Source organism: Haliotis cracherodii, unplaced genomic scaffold, assembly GCF_022045235.1.
Source record: "Haliotis cracherodii isolate W230 unplaced genomic scaffold, xgHalCrac1.p SCAF_12, whole genome shotgun sequence".
In the NCBI taxonomy this organism is placed as follows: domain Eukaryota; kingdom Metazoa; phylum Mollusca; class Gastropoda; order Lepetellida; family Haliotidae; genus Haliotis; species Haliotis cracherodii.
In genome coordinates, this window is record NW_027266267.1 from 29,942,305 (window position 1) to 29,965,076 (window position 22,772).

The following is a 22,772-nucleotide window of genomic DNA, read 5'->3' on the forward strand; positions in this document are numbered from 1 at the left end:
GTGCACCAGTGTTATTTATCATTTATATTTATATAAATGTGTCAAATATTAATCAAGTCATTTAGGGCTGGGACGAGTCCAAATTTACAACCCGGGTACCCACCCCCCTATTACCCGACTGTAGCCCTGGTAAAATGTGTTTAGATACATGCATAAAACCATCTGGTGTATACACTGAAGTTTTTTTTTATTCAAACATATAAAAGTCAGTAGTATAGGTAAAGGGGGATATACCCTGAAGCGGGTACACCCACGATGGGGCCAGATTTATACCCCAATACTACTACTACAGGAGGGGAATTTTTTCTCTCTCTTCATTCTTTTGGTATTTTCTAGGTTTATATTTTTCTAGTTTGTTCGGTATTTCTTGTATTTCTTCAGTATTTGCTCGGTTTTTCTAGTATTCTAGTATTTCTCGAGATTTTTCTAGTATATCTCGGTATGTCTATTTGTAGATTTATTTTTCATATAGTATTTGTAGAAAAAATGCATCAAAAGAAAGAACTATCAATTTACCAAATCGAAGAGATTCGAAATTTGCAAGGAAAGATATCCGCGGTAGAAGCGAGGAAGAGATATGGCATTGGAACCAATCGACTCGGATATACAACGCAATATAGGCTAGACGATCTACTTTTCTGTCTGGTTTTCTTTTCGTTCTACCAAGCCATCAGATGAGCGGTCCACGAAGTTCGAGGACCTCCATAGCTTTCTCCAGGAAGAATCCATATACCAGTGTCTCTACACCATCTTCGGAAACAAGATACAAATATGTGCGTGGATTGCCACGATACTTTGTTCTAGCATACCGATAGCAAGTATATTCTCCTGCTTCTAGATCTAGTGCTTTTCTCCTGGTTTTTGGTACTGGAGCCACTTGTAGCCCATTTTTCTGTAATAGATCCTCCTATTCCTGGTGTATTTGCCGCAATTCTGAAAGTAGTTCTGGATTTGGAGCCGCAACGACTCGTATTGGGTTCCAATGGATAGTCTTGTCTTCCACTACGAAGGATTTGGTTGGCTCCATCTCGATTTGGAGGGGCTCTATTTCTGGCAGCCAGAAAGTCTTTCTACCATGTTTGTCCTCGTCCTTTTCGAATATTCGATCCATACTGGAAAGAATGTGTTGTAGCTCTTTTGTTGCCCAGACGCTTTCTTCTCGAAGAACAACTCGGGTGCTATCTCCACTTTCTCTATAGCCAAGTATGGAATACACCCCTGGTTCCAATTCCGAGACTTTCTTTGCTCCATAATCTAAAATTGTATAGACTAGTTTTTTACAACCTATGCTTTTTTCTTTGTAGCCCATAGCGGTTTTCTCCAATTCGTCTTTTCTTTTCTCTCATAGTTGTCTTTGTTTTTCTAGTTCTTCTCCTACAGCACGACGCCATAGATTGGTTTCCTCTTCGGTTTCCTCTATTTCTCCTTGTTTTAGGGGTGTGGCTCTGTCCTGTCTATAAGAATAGGTTCTTCTTCGACTACTTTGCTAGGAGGAAAGATGAGTGTTGTTTTTCTATTATCTTTTGTATCTGAGATTGGTGAGTTGCAGACTTTGTATAGGATGCAATAGAATGGTGCATTGGATAGACGCAAGTTCTCTATTCCACCCATCTCTCGAACGGCTTCTTGTATCTTGTATCCATAGACAGGCACCGTTTCTCCACCCACGTGTAGGAGTAGTAGTCCGTTCGTCTTTCGTCCATTATTCTCTAGCGCTGCTACGGCAAACTTCATGCACGCATATTTTCCAGCTGGCAAAGTTGATGCTTTCCTATGTTTGGAAATTGGTGGCGCTGGTAATAGTTCTATATTATATAGTTTGATATTTGTAGGATGGGTGGATTCCTCCCCGGTGGATCGGGGAAGTCGCCTTCACCTGCTAGTCTTCAAAAGATGCAGTCGTTTTGTCCACATTGGCACTGCTCTGAGTTTTGGTAAGTATCGAGTATTGGATAGACCACCCAGCACACTTGCTGTCGTACAGATTTTCTATATTCACTATACAACTAGGGACCGCTATCTGGTCTAGGGCTACTAGGGGCAGCTGCTTTTCTGGTGGTGGTATGGTGGTGAATCTATTTATCCATAGTGGGCATTACTTGCTATCGGAGAGACAGTCCCCGCATTGGTTGTGTGCATTTCTGTCACTTTCTCGAGGAAATGATACAAAGTTTGCCGAGGCTTCGATGTCTGTTGTATAAGAAAACGAAGTCTGTATCTTGCACACGATTGCAGGACTGAAGACGTATAGATATATCTCTAGAAACTGCTTTGGGATTTGTTGCCGCTCTTAGAAAGTATACCCTTAATACTCCAAGATTTGTTTCTCTCTATCGGATAGGAATAGAAAAGGTTATCTTTTTTCGAGCCAATCATAGGCCTCCAATACTTCTTCTTGCTCCTCTTGGCTTCCACGAATTCGCATATATCTAGCTTGTGAAATGTGGTACTTCTGTTTTGCTGCTCGAACAGATAAAGTGCCTGAACGAATTTCAGTGTCTGCTTCTCTTGGTAGGGATGCTCTTGGCATTTTTATATATCCTATGTACCTCAAATGTCTGATTGGGAGTACGCCTATTTGGGGGCATTGTTTAGTTTAATGCCATGTCAATCGTAGAATAGCACAATCATTTTAATGAACAGAGAGAAAAAATTCCCCTCCTGTAATAGTAGTATTGGGGTATAAATCTGGCCCCATCGTGGGTGTACCCGCTTCAGGGTATATCCCCCTTTATCTATACTACTAAGTCAGAAGGAATTGGCGTAGTCAGAAAGAACTGCGAACATTAGCAACTAAACAGAGTTTAAGATATATTTTGTCATTAAACAATTCATCACGAGACTAACCATGTGCCCAGGTAGTCCTGTGGGGACCCGGGTCCCTCCCGACCCGAGTTACCCGTCCAAGCCCTTGAGTCATTGTCAAAACCCAAAATGTTTCAAGTTAAGATACTGAGGGTCCAATACCCGGTAAGAATATAGGTTCTCAGCTTGTAAGAGTGACCAAATGCATCTGTGGTTAGGCCCTCTGGCTTGAAGCATACGGAGAAGAATGGTACTGTAAGTTAAGAAGAGATGTTTCTAATGTACAATCAAGTTTTACAACAGAGCTTGGTTATTCTGATCACAATATCCTGCACGATTTCCAAACTATACATGCTAATCCTGCACGAGACAAATAGTGCATCTTCAGTAAAAAAAACCAACAGGTATGTTATTCAAAATTCTTTTGGTAGTGGGTATATAATACATGTACATGGGGATGGAGCAAAAAAATGCACCTCAAAGTTAACTTTTGTATGGTTTTATACTGAATACAATGTCTGTCATCTTCAATTATTCTCAATAATATTATGATAATAAAAATGAGATGTTCTTATTTCTTTAGTGAGTGAGTGAGTTTGGTTTAACGCCGCTTTTAACAGTATTCCAGTTATATCGCGGCGTGTCAGCTTAATGTGGGAGGAAAGCCCGAAGTGATGTAGGTCTCAGACATTTACCACTTCAGTGAAACCCACGAGCACGTGTATGGTACTGACAAACCTAGGAACATAATCGGGGCGAACCGGGATTCAAACCCACAATCATAGGTTTCTTGCGTGCCCAAGGGATGCAACTCTTATTTCTTTAATGTAAACCATTGCAACCATACATGATTCATAGGGTGTCAATGACTTTATCTTAACATTCAACACCAAAGAAAATGAAGTATCTATAAAATGTATTTATTTCATATTACAATTTAAAACATGAATGACATGTCACACAACGTTGACATTATGAAACTTTCAAATGAAACCAAAAATAATGGAGTTGACGAAGTACATCATAAGATGACTTGTCACAATTATAAAACATTTCTGTGATTTACTCCATATATTTCACCACAGTAAGATGGAAAAAATTCATCCATTGCGCCTCAGTATCTCCCATGTCGGTCACGTGACCGTGACCTCCTGCGCTCACGACTACGTGATCTCCTCTCCTTACTACGGGACCTGCGTCGTTCCCTGTCTCTACTGTTACTGCGATTTCGACGTGTGGGTGGTGATCTTGACCTTGACCTAAGGGAAGAAAATAAAGTCATGTGACAAATATATATATGGAAAACATTTTGATGAAGAAAATAAGCTTTCTAAAGAAGAAGTAATTAAACTTGATGTTCTGGATTAACTTGGTCATGACTAACAGGGTTTCCCTGCATCTAACTCTGTTATCATTTCAAACTGATATCTTGAAGAAACAGAAACTGAACAAAATTTTGAGACACCATTGCTGGAGATTATAAAGCTGAAATTTGGTGTGTTTCATGGCCATGATCACGGTTGAGGCCGTAGCAGCACCCAAAGTCAAAATTACCAAACAAATCAAAATAAAAAATAATATGTACATATGGGGCTCAGTAAAGGACAAAATGGTTGCCGTCTAAAATCAGAATTTGGGAGTAGCTTTTAGAAACACCATAACTAGGATCGTCCTTACAGCTTTATAGGCCTTGAAGTTTCTATCAAAAATGTAAAGTTTATAATAGAGAGAAGGAAGGACAACATCTGGGGGTGTTTATTTGTGTGAAAGAACATGCACTACTGGTTACTATAACAAACACTGTCACAAGGTAGTGACCCTAAGTACGTCGCACTGGGAACCCAGGTATCCAGGTCATCAGCACCACAACACAACAAACTTTTAAATGTATTAATCGGTTTAAGAAAATGCATTGAAGTCTAAAACAATATTCCTCCAACTCACCTCTTCTTCCTGCGTCGACCATACAACTCTCGTCTCAGTTCCCGGGAAATAGGTTTCAGATGCATGAAGTTGCAGAATCCTCCACGTGTACACTCACTGACAACAAAATGAGAGATACATCAGGTCATGGGTTGTCTGTAGAACTGAAGACTGTACAAACCTTACTACCAAATCACCCTACAGTTCTTATGCTTTGTGAAAGGAAAATATTACTAACAAACAATGATATCTATATACTCTTCAACATAAGACATTGTACCGAAACCGGTTCCCCACTCACCCCATCTCATACTGCCGACAACAGGCCTCTCGGAAGTCTGTCACAGGCGACAGCTCAGCATGGATGGGCCGCCCATTAAACCAGCGATTGTTGAGGTCATTGACAGCCTTGTCAGCATCTTCCTCATACCGGAACTAAAGAACATGAACAACAAACATAAGCTAAAGTACTGCAAAATATTAATTTTGCTTCTGGTTCAGTAACACTATGGAAGCATATTAGTGCCACAGTCTAAAAAACCTGTAGATGTAAGTATCGAAGTGTCATCTACATAGATGTTACTTTGATACTAACATCTACGTGTATGATACTTTGATACTTACGTCTACGTGGATGATACTTTGATACTTACATCTACATAGATGTTACTTTGATACTTACGTCTACGTGGATGATACTTTGATACTAACATCTACGTGTATGATACTTTGATACTAACATCTACGTGTATGATACTTTGATACTTACATCTACGTGGATGATACTTTGATACTAACATCTACGTGTATGATACTTTGATACTTACGTCTACGTGGATGATACTTTGATGGTAAAATAAACAAAAGGTGAGGTGAAATTGGGTTTAATGTCTCGTCCAAGATTATTGCACTTATATAGTGACGTGCATGCACGTGTGTGTGGCTGCTTGTACTAGTCCGGACTGATGCCGATTTATAGTGCTAGCTCACTGAGATACGATGCCACAGTTTAACATGAATACCCCACTCAGACACAGTATACTGACTACGAGCCGACCAGTCCTTGTTTTATGCTGGACCTTAGCCCTTTATCCCGGACCTTCTGCTCTCCGGGCAGACGCTCTACCATTAGACCACGGAGGCGGTCCAAAGGAATGTCAGGTTTAACGGAACACATCAGTGTTGACACATGTAAGTGTTTGGTACCCTTGTGCAGCGTTGTATCCCGGTGGAGGATTAAGGCAATATCATGTCAGACTGTGTTATGTTTTTGGGGTCATTTGGGTTACTGGGCACCTCTCCTGTCCAGGAATCCCCATGGACTCATTACAAAACACTGATATGAACATATGAACTTACAGGCAAGTAATCTGCCCTGCAGTCCAAAGGCTAAGTATTCAATGATTCATACCTTGACATAGACATTGCCGACCAGATGATCTCCCAGATTGTCACACACATTCATCTCCTCGATTTCGCCATACTGAAATAAAGACACATTTAACTATGCTGGGACAGTGTATTAGCAATAAACAACATTCTGTACCACTAATGGTTCCTCGACACACTCTATCCTACTTACAGTAGTAGATTAATAAAAGTTCACGGCCATGTGATACAAGGTAAAAAATCAAAATTCAAAATTAGGAAATTCATATCACGTCTCCCTCCCTTTAGCATGTTAAAGTGCTACTGTCCCTGATTAACTTGTAACACACCAGGTTCCTATTTAACATGCTCTTGTATTTCAAACATACACATAACATACTGTATTCTGCGCTAATTTCAACATTTCCCTGAAAAATTACGGTTAAAGGAAAGCAATATATGCATGTGTATATCTTAAAAGTGTCAGGTCTGATTCCAGTTCTCTGGTTCTATTTTTCATTGGTCCAGTCTGTGACATTAGCTACTGTGCTAATTTAAGTCCATAGATTAACCCAAAAGTCTACTGAAATGATGTCAAGTAACAGGTTCAGGCAAGTAGACTCAAATGCATTTCGCAGAGACAGTTGGTCAAATCCAATTAACAATAACAGAGCAGATCCTGATAAAACGAAGGTTAACAAGGCAAAAAGTTAATTACTTCCCCGACTTCAACTTCGACTTCAACATAGTTCAAAACATGAAAAAAGTAATATTTTCTCAGAAAATCCACTTATGAAATTCTAACTTTGCACTGAACCTCTCTTATTGGTACAAGAACTGAAACCCCAGCTTTCAAGTTATAGGTCTCACAAATGTATTCTTCAAAAGTTCAAAACAAGAAAAAACACTATTATTTTCAGAAAATACAGAAAATACACATATCAGAATCTAACTTTGCACTGCATCTCTCCTTTTCATATTACAAGCTTCCATAACTTTGAAAACAATCCTTGAAGGAGTTTCTTAGGTTGTACAAATGTTTAAGTCCAGTAAAATCTAGATATTTTTTGTATTTGTATACTTATCCAGCATTACTCCTCAATGCATTTACTGCTTACTTTTGACAGAAATGAAGAGAGGAAAAGGTTGTTCCTTTCCAGAAGAAGAACCCCCAATCACCAGCTTCCACGTCAAGCAGAAGTGGTGTTGTCACAGAGCTTTCATATTACTGTTGGTCACATGTAACGTGTCCGAAGTTATCTTGGGGAGGCAGGTCTGTGATGGTAGGGCCCTTAGAAATGGTAATGCAGGATAAGTTTACAAATATAAAAAATTAGATTTTACTAGATTTTTAACTTATCCTGCATTACTCCTTAATGCATCTGTATCCGATGTTTTGGAGGCACGGATACCTTCAGATGTGTAAAACTCTCACGACTTGCAGTCTCGGCAGCCACATTGCGCAATTCTTTTGTGCAGATCGGAAACTGATCAACCAATCGTGTCCACAGAAAGGTAACAAGAGTATGTGTACATGCTGGTAAACAAAACAGTAAGAGACAATAGTGTGCACGAGGGTCTAAAAATCTGGGGAACCCCCATTTGTGATTTGTGATTGTCCACTGCATCAATGTTACCCCTCCGGTCCCCGCTCCTACCCTGGGAACTACCCCTACGAGATTGATGAGTTCCCTGATATGGGATACATGTTTCAGAGCCTCGCATGTTGTCTCGCCAAGGCTCGCTAAATACAATGTTTAATCCTAATGCAGGATATTTACCATCCCCAAACACACTCGCGTGATAACCTCTATATAAATGTCAATAGAGAGCTAAAGATATTTACACACGATTCTAAAACCTAGCCGAACATGAAATACAGAACAACAGTTGCGACGGATTGTGACACGTTAGCAATTTAAGATGGAAGACCACAAGAAAGCAAAACAGGAAAAAACTGGGAACTAATTTAGCAGCAAATGTAATCTGTTTGGTGACCAACAATGATACGAAAATTCTGTGACGTCATGAGTTGTGGTATGACGTGGAAGCTGGTGATTGGGGGTCCTACTTCTGGAATGGAACAATTCCTCTCTTCATTTCTGTCAAAAGTAAGCAGTGAAAGCATAAAGGAGTAATGCTGGATAAGTTAAAAAATTCTATGTAAAAAAATGAAAAATAACATATTGCACTGCATCCTTCCTGTTGGTATAGAAAGTGTTCACCAAGTTTGAAAAGAATTTAGGCAGTAGTTTTCAAGTTCTAGGCTGCACATAAAAATGCCCGTGGAATAACAGAGGGAATTCCTTGGTATAACTATATATCCACGCCCTTTTAGGTCGGCCGTATAACCCATAGGCAAGCTTAATCATTTTAGCAACAATCCGTGAATGAATATATGAAGTTAACAATCTGTTCAATAATCTATCATATATTGTCATTCATAAACATGTTAAACTTAAAGTAATTTATGTTTTAGGCATAATTTCATACAATGAAGTAACTTAGAAACCAGATATAAATACAATGTTAGAGTGGCATATTCTGCAACCAGGTTTGTCTACAGAAGCAAACATGGGGAATCCTCTATCTAAATTATGGGGCAAAGTTAGTCAACAGATTATTGAGCAAGCAGATATTGCACTCATGCATGGAGCTTGGAACCATTTCCAGCCAGGCGACCTCAATTCTATAGAAATCAGGTTGTACTACCAAGTTCACCTAATTGGCTTACTTCATTGATAACACTTACATCATATGACAGAACTATTCATTCACAACCAATAAGTCAGGTGTCTTCTTTGTGTATGGTATGTTGTCACTGTGTGTATGTTTGTTTGTTGTTTAACACTGCACTCAGCAATATTCCAGGTCTGTAAATAATCGAGTCTGGACCAGACAATCCAGTGATTGATATTGTGATTGCCTTCAATGTACACAGTTGGTATACAATGACATGCATCAGCCAAGTCAGCGAGACTGACCACCTGATCCCGTTAGTCACCTCTTACGGCCAGCATAGTTACGGCATGGATGGGTTGCTGAAGACCTGTTCTTACCCAGATCTTCACAGGTCAGATGGGAATCAGTAACAAACTCATCAGTTTTGAAATGGGCGACTTCTAAACCTGCTTTGAGATTTCACATTTCAATTTTAAGACTTTGGTTTTACAATTGACATGTTATCATCAACTGGCCTTTTGATATATTGATTTTTGAATGGTTAAAAGTCACAATTTTTTTAGCAAGAAAATTCCATAACCCAGTGTTTTCCCACTTAGCCACCAGGGCAGGTAATGAAAAGCTGTTAAATTTTACACGTCATGACTCCAGTTGGTCCATGCTGCACGTTTTTTCTCTCGCACGCCTTGATCGAATTCCTTTTACACAGCAACATACTATATTGTTTAGCTAAGGCATCTTGATGTTTTCTTATTTTTTCTGTTATTTCTTGCATTTACACGGTTCATAAGTTGGATAAAACACTCCTCATCGGTTTTGGTTGAAAATGTTAAAACCTTGCGCTCGGGAAAGCCAGAGGGCCGTACATGCAAGTCATCACATTCCTCCCACACCTCTAGCTGGAGGCTGGAATGCATTACCTCCACCTGCAACTCTTGGGTACTACCTCAACAACTTACACTTCATTTATCTGTGAAAGACTAAAAGTGAACGGCCCAAGCACATGTGATGATTGAAGTACACACTCATGCCATGTCTCACTATTCATGCTAAGATAGGCCAACATGGAGTCAACAGCAATGGACATCTGGCAAACCAGGGCCACCACCGCAGTGGACTAACTCACTGAATGCCACAACATAATATGCCCCTCCCACAACTGAATGAAGTGTCATACAATCAAAATACAACTGACAAATCAGGACTTTTTCATTACTGTTTGTCTAAAATGAGATCTTAAGTGGGCCATGTGGCAAATAAGTGCTTCATGGTTTGAATAAAAGGTCAATGATGGTCAGTCTTTTTTTCATGTCATACTATAATATAAGAGATGGACCTGAAGCATGTGAAAGTCCTGTCATATCCTGTATATTGATAAGTATATATGTGAGCCAGCTGCCTCTACTGAGCCAGAAGCACCTCTCTTATACATGTGACAAAACCTTGGCAAAGCAAATATCTATGGTCACAATACCCCACAGTGCAATAACATAATTTGTCTCAAAAGGCACAACTGCACTCTCATAACATATTTGCCATAGTGTTAAGTGTGTTAAAGATCCTGTAAGTAGTAGTTAGTGCGATATGCCAGCCCTTTGCTGGCCAGCAAGATTGACATGCAGTGGCAGGGAGTCACAATGTTAATAATGTAAGTTGCTGAGGGTAGGGGACGAGCTGCAGCCTACCTTTTCCATTTCAACATAAACTTCTTCAAAAAACTCGTCATAGTGCTGCTGAATCTCAAACTCGTCCATTTGGACTAAAATAGAGCGGGAAAAACAAAAATGGTGGCCATTAATTCACATATGATGACAATGAAATTACTTAGCTATAATCATAACAATACCCTCCGCTGGCTACAAACAGAAACAAAGTGGGTGTTACTGGACGATGACATGGGGTGATGTGTGTGTGACTTGTCGACTTGTAGATGACCCCACACAAGGAGGACAGGCTTTGTCCCTCCATAATTTCTCAGATACGAGTTGTGTTTACCTCTTAAGAAAACATGACCTGGATCTCCTACATTGCCTGTCCTCCCCTGTGTGGTCACAGACGCACAAGACACTGTACACACAGTACATGAGGCCTGTACTTCTCATGTCAACGATGATGGTGAAAAAACTGTGGGTGGGTCTGGCAGCACTGAAATCAGATGACATATATAAATTACCTTGTCCTCTAATTCAGTAAATACCTCCTCAAAAAAATCGTCAAACTCCTGTTGTGCTTCCACTTCGTCGACAGTGACTGAAACAAAAATGTACATGAATGTCTGGTGTAGCATTGTGTACAAGACACCATGCTTCCATAATGTACCTGCATGAAGTCACTCAACACATGCACAACATACACACCTCATACACAGTGACAACTTACACACTGACACAACATACACAGTGACAACATACACACCTCACAGACTGACACAACATATACACACTGACAAGTTACACACCTCACACACTGACACAACATACAGTGACACAACATATACACACTGACAAGTTACACACCTCACACACTGACACAACATACACTGACACAACATACATAGTGACAACATACAGTGACAACATACACACCTCACACACTGACACAACATATACAGAGTGACAAGTTACACACCTCACACACTGACACAACATACACTGACACAACATACACAGTGACAACATACAGTGACAACATACACACCTCACACACTGACACAACATATACAGAGTGACAGGTTACACACCTCACACACTGACAAGTTACACACATCACACACTGACACAACATATACACAGTGAGTACATACAGTGACAACATACACACCTCACACACTGACAACTTACACACATCACACACTGACACAACATATACACAGTGAGTACATACAGTGACAACATAGACATCTCACACACTGACAACTTACATACCTCACACTGACACAACATACATACTGACACACCATACACACCTCACACACTATCACAACATATACAAACCTGTGAAGATCCGGGGAAGAATAGGTCTTCAGCAACCCACGCTTGCCGTAAAAGACAACTATGCTTGTTGTAAGAGGCGACTAACGGATCGGGTGGTCAGGCTCGCTGACTTGGTTGATGCATGTCATCGTATCCCAATTGCATGGATCAATGCTCAATCACAGGATTGTCTGATCCAGAGTCGATTATTTATAGACCGCCGTCATATATAGCTGGAATATTTATGAGTGCAGCGTTAAACAACAAACAAACATACACACAGTGACAACATACCGTGTCACCATACACACCTCACACACAGTGATAACAGACACACCTCACTATCACAACATACGCACGTTGAAACTTACACACCTCACACAACATACACACAGTGACAACATACCGTGTCACCATACACACCTCACACACAGTGATAACATATACCCCTCACTACCACAACATAAACACAGTGAAACTTACACACCTCACACAACATACACACAGTGACAACATACCATGTCACCATACACACCTCACACACAGTGATAACATATGCCCCTCACTGTCACAACATAAACACAGTGAAACTTACACACCTCACACAACATACACACAGTGACAACATACCGTGTCCCCATACACACCTCACACACAGTGATAACAGACACACCTCACTATCACAACATACGCGCAGTGAAACTTACACACCTCACACAACATACACAGTGACAACGTACCGTGTCATCATACACACCTCACACACAGTGATAACATACACCCCTCACTATCACAACATACAAACATCACAGATACAACATATACACCTCACACAATATCAGAACATATACACAGTAACAACATACACACCTCACACATCATACACACAATGACAACATACACACAGTGACAACATATACACCTCACACACTGACACAACATACACACAATGACAACACACTATCACAACATATACATAGTGACAATTTACACACCTCACACATGATCAGAACTTTTTACACAGGAACAACACATACAGTTACAACATACACACTATCAGAACATACACACCTCACACACTATCACAACATATACATAGTTACAAAGCATACACACCCTACAGTTACACAGTGTACACACTGACAAAGCATCCACAACTGTCAGTGAAAAAAAACTGACACAACATTCACACCAACAGTGACACAACACACACAGTGACACATAACAGAATTAACACACAGCGACACAACATACACACAATGACACAACATATACAGTGACAATGTACACACCTGACACAGCATTCACACCTCACAGTGCCACAAAACACACACAGCATCAACACAGTGACAACACACACACTGACACAACATCCACACCTCTCACACTGACACAACACAATGACACCATACACAACACACACAATGACACAACATCACACACTGACACCCCACAGTGATACATTACACATTATACACACACTGACACAACATACACACATCACACAGTGACACATAACACGCACACAATGAATATGCTTTTTCATTTCTCTGGGCTGGGTCCTAGTAAGAAATATTTACTGAATCAGGTGTCATTTGAAGAAGTGCTTGACTTATTACTGCACAATCACACAACATGTACACAGAGCTGTGTTACAATCGTAAAATTACTACAGTATTCAATTGCAATTCTATCTGTGTCCTCAAAGCAGATGCCATGTCTTAGAAGTGTATACTATGCATTATCAATCATGTTGACAACCACAGTTCAAGTTGTATTTACAACACAGCCCAGTTTACACTACATCACCATTTCATTATGCAATCATGTCACACAGTGGAGGGATCCCTTCACAAGTGTGTGTGTCTCTGTAATGGTAGTAACATATGCAGGAGAGAACAGAACTGTTCATGACAATTACCATGATTACAAGGTTCAGCAATAGCAACATGCAATCTTAGGATCACAGGAAGCATTCATCAATTTTCAAGGTTGGAACCGATGAAGTACTTATTTCAAAATGATTACCTGCAAGCAGTTGTTACAAACAGAAACTGTTTTTTACAGAGTAGAGATGACAAGGCTACAACACTTATACATATCACACACAACACCAATAGTGACAATAGCAACATGCAAAGTGACAATAGTTACAAAAACAAAACAAAATTCAAGAAAAACACTGGCACTGAAACAAAATGTGAATACTGTTAATAATAGACTGGTTGTAGCAGAATAATGTAATATTATTATCATTTAACAGTACAATTGTCTTGTCAAAAGTAACCAGAAGCAGCCCCTTCACCACCATTTCCTGAAGGCCCCAGAAACCAATACATATCAACAACACACATTACCATGCATTTCCAGACTGATGCCATTACCCTTGGTTTGGGGAAACACTTCAACTGCAACTAGTCTAATATAAAGAGTAACCTAACTACATCTCCAGTCTAGTGACATTACTTGTGGAACAAAGAAGACCTGACAGCACAAAAACAAAGAAGAAAAAGTTCATAACGACTAACAATTGCTGTGACCTTCATGTCAGAGTACGATGAGGCCACTCAAAACTTTACTTCAATGCCCTTTCCTTAGGATGATAATTACTCATTTTTTTCTGACTAAAACAAACATGTCTGGACTGAACATGAATATAATACATCTGTGTGTAGTGACTGAGAGATGGAATTTTCACTGTCATTGATAAGGATGTCAAGACAATTCAGGGGCTTACAGCATATGAACTAAAAATAATGTCCCTAGGTTGAATGGAAAGTAACAATGGGGTGAGGTGAGGTGAAATGGGGTTAAACATCGCGTCAAAGATTATTGCACTTATATAGCGACATGCATGCCGATTTATAGTGCTAGCACACTGAGATACCATACCACAATTAAACATGAATACCCCACTTGGACACAGTATACTGACTCCGAACCGACCTATCTTTGTTTTAGCCTCTTAATGCCGAGCGGCAGACATGTACCATCTTTAAACGTCTTTTGGTATGACGCAGCCAAGGATCGAACCCCACAAGGATCGGACACTCTACTAAACCACAGAGGCGGTCGAAAGTAACAATGAAACTTTACAATCATTACAATACCCAGTAGGTCACTGTACCTACTTCTGCTATAAGATTTCATCACTTGCCATCAGCAATCCCCCGATGTAACACAATTACTGTGCAACATGAAAACATCACTTTAACACTTCTAAAGGTAAAAACGTTTAGTGGAAAAGGCAAACATGTTTTAAGAATGGCCTTCAGATAATACCTTATACCTGGTTGACTTGAGAACCCAGTCCCATTGATGACATGTACCAAGTTTCACTGACCTACGCTAACACCACAATCAAATGTTTGAGTTATCATTAAACTATTGAGCTATTCAGACTTATGTGTAAAATGACTTCCTAGAGCTACAAACATGATCAAGGAGATGTACACATGATAGGAAGATGTACCGAGATGAACATGCCCTGTGCTATTTCAAAAATAAACTGTTGTGGGGGCAGTCAAATTACGATAAAACCTTCAAGCCCTCCCATTTACATGTCCTGATTGGGCTGGTGGAATATCTAAGAAGCATCTGTAATGTACATCTATAATCAGTGATACAACCAAGAAAATTTACATGAAATGAAATGGACTTCTTAGGCCAGAGAACTCTTTGGTAAAACAACATTTGGAAGATAATAGCTGCAGGTCTCCTTCCAAATGCAATAAGAAAGATAAAAAATTACAATACTCAAGATATGATCTAACATACAAGTAAAGATGAAAATGTGCAGAACGTTAACTTATACAATATATCAACAATTCTAAATGGCATGGTATGCTGTGGTCAGGGCGTCACAGGTTGTCCTGAACAAGGAAAGAACAATATAACAATTGTATATGTCACATTCAGAAAGTAAACCATCATCATAAATCACATTACCAACTGACATACTGTCTTCATTCATGCCTACATCATGATGACAACCGATAGTATCTACTGAGGGTGTGCAGTATTACCAGTATATTGGTAATTGAGGTTCATTCTTTCCACTATACATATCACAATATCAGACGATTTCAAATAAAGTCTATGTATTTAATGTTATACACTTGCCTGATACCCAGAGTCTGCATCGGTGCGTATTTATTGAATGAGTAAATATCATTTGTTGTACCAGCATCTTGCCTTGTTCCATTTATCAACTTCAATTCACACACTGCTGTTTCAAATTGTTTCTGAATTCAAAATTTAGATACAATATATCATGATACATATCGCAATATGGCCTTGTGCATGGTAACATATTGTGATACACTTTAAAGGTCCAGTACCCATCCCTAACATCTGCAGTCTGGGAAGAGGCAGTGTAAAGACATCAAGGAAGCAGTCAGACAGATATACAGGGTTAACTAAAGAGGCAACAATTCCAAGTAAAAAAGGAAAGAATGTAACTGCACATTACCATTCAATAAAAAGATGTCTACATAAAAATAAACATAGGATAAAAATCAACTTGAAAACACAAAAATGGCGCCAAGACACTGTAGCCTGAACACCTGTAGTTCCTGGCTAGCCTGGTTGGAAACAGTGGAAATGGCTAACATCTCAGTATGGCAGACATTGTTTATGAAGGGATCCTTATGAAGAGAATCAATAATCATCTCACGGGTCAGGTTGGGAGATCAGTTCATGTCAAAGTTCATCCAGTACATAACACAGGCTTAATTGAAATTATGTCAAAGTCCAATTTTTTAATGATGCCATACACAGTTATTAAACATGTTAAATGTTATTGCTTTATTTCAGAATGGACATATTTTGGCCTATAGGGACTGGGTGCTCAAAGGGCCAGTGCCTTAACCTTGGTACAATAATCATCACAACATAAGAACTTGCTTACAAAAGAGGACATGAAGCAAGTGAGCCGCCACCATCAAGACAGACTATGCACAACACAGAGTAGGGGAAACAGGTGGTAGGTACTCACTGTGAGAGCCATCGGCTGTGAGAGCTGCATTCTGGGGGTTCAGGTACAGATTTTGCAGGAGGACCGTCTACATACAGAGATGAGAGCAATGTATAATACAAGGGTATACTTACAGACGTACTAAAGATAATGTAAGATTACAGGCATAAAGATGTACTGTCACTAAGGAAAATGTATAATTACTGTTGTGTCAGTGTGTGAGGTGATGTGTGGATGTTGTGTCAGTGTGTGATGTGTGGATGTTGTGTCAGTGTGTGATGTGTGGATGTTGTATCAGTGTGTGAGGTGTTGATGCAGCATATCTTGCACCTTCATTTACATATTTTATTTTTCAAATGTTCTCTAGTTTGTAAGTCACCTTACCTGGCTAAATGTTGGTTTGTTATGCAGTCTGGAGCATCTCTCACCATGGCGACAAGCTCCAATTTTAAAGTAAAAAGAACAGTTGACTCTGTAAAGGAAATAAACATAAATGTTACATTGTTATTTGTATGTTGATACATGGATTGTGATTCTTATATCATAGGCAACCCACCAGGCTCATAGAAATGGTTCAACTTGCAGGGGCTGATCACTGTAATCGTGTGACAAGGAACATATCATTTTCAAAGCATTTGGGGCCTTTGGGCAAGATGCTGTAAATATTGAAGTTAACGTTAATTGTCCTTTTATGTGTCTGTGCAACATATTTTGTTCCAACCAAATTAACTACATCTCAAGTCCCAGTGTTTTGGCATGATGTATCAAACACAAGAAATAGTTATATTCATACTGATAGAATCTACACATTCTTCCTCTTTACATAAAATGTGTACCCGCCTCCCAAATACCATTAAATGTGTCATTTAATGTCAGTAACTGACATTTGGTTATGTTTGTAAACGATGAGCTGGAGTAAACTTCGGAAATGTCAAGGTCATACTTTTTTCCATATAATTATGGGCTGGGGAAAAAGACAAGCTGGGTACATTAAATGTGTCAACAAAAAGACATTTTCTATTGTACTGTGGCAAACAGAAAGTGATAATGACTACAGTGTAAACTCGTACGCACAGCCTTACTCACTAACTACATACCTGCATACTACAAACATCCATGACATGTTTCTGAACAAGGTGAAGGTGATGCTGGATGACATGTTATTGTATCCACCATCACAATTTCAGGTGACAACCTAAACATCAGTGATCCCTCCAGTATACCACAATATAAATTACCAATAACAGGCCCCAAAGTTACTACTAAAATAGCCAAATGACTACCTTGAAAAATAATTTGTGGCGACTAACTTCTATTGCTACACATATGTAGACATAAAAATAAACATGTATGCTACAAATTGTACTCGCAAATTCCTCCTACAATCAATACATAAATACAAAAATATTAATGTAATTAGTACTTTATTTTAATTGATAGTTTATTGGATAAGCAAAGATATACCTATGTAATCTAGCAATATAAATTGCATCATTGTTTGAGTCACAAATAACAAAACTCAAGTACAGTTTCCACTAATAGTAATACACAATTCCAAGAGTAGTGCTATGACTTGTACATGAAATAGTTATTTGATAAAAGATAATTACAAATGCTTTTGGCTACCTACAATATTGGTTTGACTTCTTGATTTTACCACTGGCTACCTTGAAAAAACTCCTTGTAGCCATTTGGTTACTTAGTAAAAAATTAAACTTTGAGGCCTGAATAAATATGTATCACAAGATGCTTGGAAAATCCTGGTATATTCGTGTTTCAAATTCATCTTGTTGGCAAAGATTATATAACTATAAATGAACAGTTGAACAGAAATTATGAAATTCAGAAATTTGCAAGTGATTTCAGTGATCGAAAAAGTATAATTGTGGCCAGCTTTCTTTATAATGTGTGTCTATTGTGGCCATATAGCAAATTCCAACAACATGGTTGACAACTACATTGCAAATATGGGTAATATTTGACAACTTACAGATGAAAGAACGCATGCAATACATGGTGGTATGTAAGGCTGCAACGAATACACTGAGACGAATACGATTCGTATCACGAATATAGGGTAACAAATATGAATAGCAATTCACGAATACAACAACCATGATAACAAGTCAGCAGCTGATGTATTATTTGTTGTAATCAGTGAAACAATAACATAAATTATTTGACATGGTTTGTTAATTATTAATATATTAAACATTTATATACTGCACTTATCCAGGACCTAGTATCTGCACTAATGCGACAATGACAAGTGACCACAATACTGTCAAATTAAATATTATGAGAGTGTTGTCTTGTGAAGACATCTATGCATATACCGGGGGTAATATGTTCTTATGGAAATTTTAAGGTACACGGTAAGTAAATGCCCATGACTGCATATTCATAAATATTCAATTCTAGTGGCCACAAATAACGAATTCAATTCATGAATGGATACGGTTTGATTCTCAGAATATGCGAGTGAATCGTAACAGCCCTAGTGGTATGTATCACATTTATTAAGAACATAAATGCACAGTGCACATGATTTATTTCTGGTATTGTCATTGTTAGGGGAAACTAAACTAGGCCAACTAGACTACTAAAGTACTGTTGGAAATGCTAGAAAAATGCTTTTCTGGCTTCATTTAAAAAATATGAATCATAGCGCTATGAAAACAAGAGTTTGCCACTAACGTGGCTATATCCCCCACCCCTGTTGCAGAATTTATGACATAATTACATCTAAACAAACCTTACCTTTTTTAACCGAGGTGGAACTTGTCATGGAAATTGTAAAAAAAAAAGAGAGTTGGAACCTAACTCCATCTTGTTGCCATGGAAACGTAAAAAATAAAAATTTCTTAAATTTCTAAATAGCAAAAGGCACGTAAAAGCTAAAAGCATGTACCAGACAAACCTACAAAGTTTCATTAAAAAATATTGAACGGTTTATGAGTTATGCTCTGGAAACGAACCCTACCCTCACAGAACCTAAGTCTATCTTGTTGCCATGGAAACGTAAAAAATAAAAACAGGACGGGCAGGCGGAGCCCGTTTCTATATTCCCCGCCAACTTTGTTGGGCGGGGGATAATAACAGATATCAAAAGATTGCAAATCTACCTAATCTAGTCTGCTCTAACTGACACTGTGATTAGCCTAAAAAGGTACTTTTATGGGTAAAATGATGATAGAACGCAGAAATAATGTGTGTTGTCATGCACCTATGAAACAGCTGAGGTAATTACCTGACACCTGTTCCGACCTTACACAGTCCCATGCATTCTCACAGGTGCAAATGACATCTGAGTTGGGGCTGGCAATATATTGCTGTTCTTGTACATTTTTTGGATATGTGATGACGGGGTTAACAATTAGAATATGTCCTGCATTATATTTGCTTAGGAAAATGGTGAAACAGTTAAGAGCTATGAAACAGGAGGGGTATTTGATGGTTTCAGTTTTTGAATCAAGAAGTATTTGTTGTACTACAGAAGATGACATCTCTGAATCTGTACTATCACCCAAAGGTATGATAACTGGTACAAGGTTGATATCTACTCCTCCATGTTAGCAGTACTACTGTTCTATGTCAAGAACATGACCCCTTTATCAAACACGTATATGCACTTTCAGTTCTGTCATTTCTTGCAATCTGTCAATTTCTTCCCCAAAATACAATTTTGAAACCTATTTGATCTATATTTCTGAGAATCCATAACCTGTATATATCACGAAATCCATAGTACATAGTGTTATGGATAAGCATGTGTAGATTGAATTTGGGGAATAGTTTTTTGTCAGTTTGCAGACTACAAATTGATATTAGCATTTCTTAGTCATTTTGATGAATAAAACAAGAGGCCAAAAGAGGGTGTATCACTCACCTGGATATTTATGTAATCATTACTAGAATGTTTATTTGCATTGTACATGTATATAATACTTCAAAATTTTGACTCTGTAAGCATTTAAAATGTGTGGATGGCAAATCTGACAGCATGAACGTGTAGATCCAAATGTAACAAAGATCTGAACCGTTTCCATGTTATGATCCAGGATAAATCATATTAACAGTATTATTCTCTTCATAGTAAACAAATGTATACAATGTACCTGTTTATCATCATGATTATAGGGTGTGTATAATATCGGTTTCCATGTTATGGTCAAGATTCTAACTCCTTTAGGAGTGCTGTACAGATGAACAGAAGGGCCAGTTCTGGTAGCATATGTGCATTCCTCTCATTATACTCTCAATTGTACATATGGTTATGTAGTGGGAATCTTAACTGTGTTCAAGTTATAAATTCTTTTCAGCCCCGCCCCTTAGTCCCCAGGGGTGGGGGTAGGATTCAGCCCCTCCATTGCTTCAAACCATATATGGTTGATAACTATCTCTTAGTTCCAGAGTAAGAGTCATTTAAAGCAATATAGCCAATTACCCCTATTTGGCCCTGCCCTCAGCCCCACCATTTGTACAATTTTGAATCCCCACCACCTCGGCATGCTTCCAGCCAAATTTTGTTAATTTCCTATTAGTGGTTCAGAAGAAGAATTTGTTTGATTAAATTGTTGACGTACGGATGATGGACGCCACGGTATGGCATAAGCTTATCTTGGTCCTTTGGACCCGGTGAGCTAAACATTAAGCAATGTTAAGTGCGATACCCAAGATACAAAAAAATGTAATTTGTATAACTGAAGCGGTGCGCATGATCACGTGGCACATGCTGTAAAGATAATGGCGATAACTGGTACAGTAAGTTGACGGGAAAGTTCTATTTCCACTGTTTTGATTCCCGATCGTAGCTTCATGACAGAAATCAACTAAATCTTATCTCACAGACAAAAATAAGCGCATTTACTTATAGTTTCCCAAAAATTAAAGTTGGTACCGTCAACTTTGTACATGGAATATGTCAGAAATAACATAAAAAAGGCGATATATTTGGATAACTGGTCGATGACCATCCCATTATTGTTATTACAACCCAGTCACATGTGCATGATGTGCCAATTTCTAGCCTTTTTCAAACTTCCCTCATTTGGCTAAATAAGTCAGAACTTGCTGTTTCCGTTCGAATTTTCCGCTAGTAAATTTGTCGTTAGGACTCCTTGTGATGGAAAGACTTTAAAGCAGAGGTAGGTAGATCGATATTTACTCAATATTACAAAAGCGACAGTCTGTGAAACATTCTATGTTGTTTTAACAGGCAAAAAGCATTTTTCTAGTACTTCTGACAGTACTTTACTGTATTAGTCTACTACCCCAACGGTAGCAAGAATAACAAACTGATAGAATGCTAATTGTTTTATCGATAGCCTGTTACTCTTGAAATTGTGGGGTGCTATCCAGCCAAATTATGGAGTGGGCTACAGTGGTAAGACTTCCGCCAGTATTGCCCCTCAGTATATTATATATATATATATATATATATATATATATATATATATATATATATATATATATATATATATATATATATATATATCGTTGGAAGAAAACGCTATCCGTAAATATATATAACTAAGTCTTTCGGAGTGGGGATACGGGCGGAAGTCTTTCCTTATATTTCTAGTGTGACATAATGAGATTCATTTGGTCTTTCTAGCTCACTTGTTTCTAGACGAGCATTGCCTTCAGCTCTCCTACAGTCATGCGTTGCCGAAATATACACGCGGAGAAGTCTGCTTTCACGTGAATCCCAAAACGGCAGGGTAAAGAATGTAAATATTCATCAAACTAAACACAAAAACAAAAGGACCCTTACTTATCTTTCTCTGTTCCAAAAATTGACGCCAAATACTCAGCCATGTTGAGTCTCAGCCAGTATTACTCCTCACAGTGCTCTTAGCGTCGTTTGGCCTTTGTCCAATCCTACAGAAAGGTTTCGCTTCAATACAAAAGTATAGGGGAGAGTTTTGGAATCGTCCAATGAACGTTTATTATTTTTATTTATATCTATAATATAACCTATGACTCACGTATAGCGTTATATATGGATTTAATAGAATATTAAAATAACGAGTACATACTTATTG

The 22,772-nt window shown here is 38.6% G+C and overlaps 1 protein-coding gene across 1 annotated transcript; it reads right to left on the reverse strand.

Moving 5' to 3' along the window:
• Positions 1 to 3,735: 3,735 nt before the first annotated feature.
• On the reverse strand, positions 3,736 to 22,624 carry LOC139458340 (splicing factor U2AF 35 kDa subunit-like). Its single transcript, XM_071239728.1, has 8 exons — positions 22,502 to 22,624; positions 17,110 to 17,197; positions 16,747 to 16,813; positions 10,464 to 10,537; positions 6,140 to 6,211; positions 5,030 to 5,163; positions 4,750 to 4,845; positions 3,736 to 4,064 (listed from the first exon to the last, which is right to left on the reverse strand). The coding sequence occupies exons 1-8, from the start codon at positions 22,543 to 22,545 to the stop codon at positions 3,920 to 3,922; spliced, it is 720 nt and encodes a 239-aa protein (XP_071095829.1). The 5' UTR covers positions 22,546 to 22,624; the 3' UTR covers positions 3,736 to 3,919.
• Positions 22,625 to 22,772: the final 148 nt, after the last annotated feature.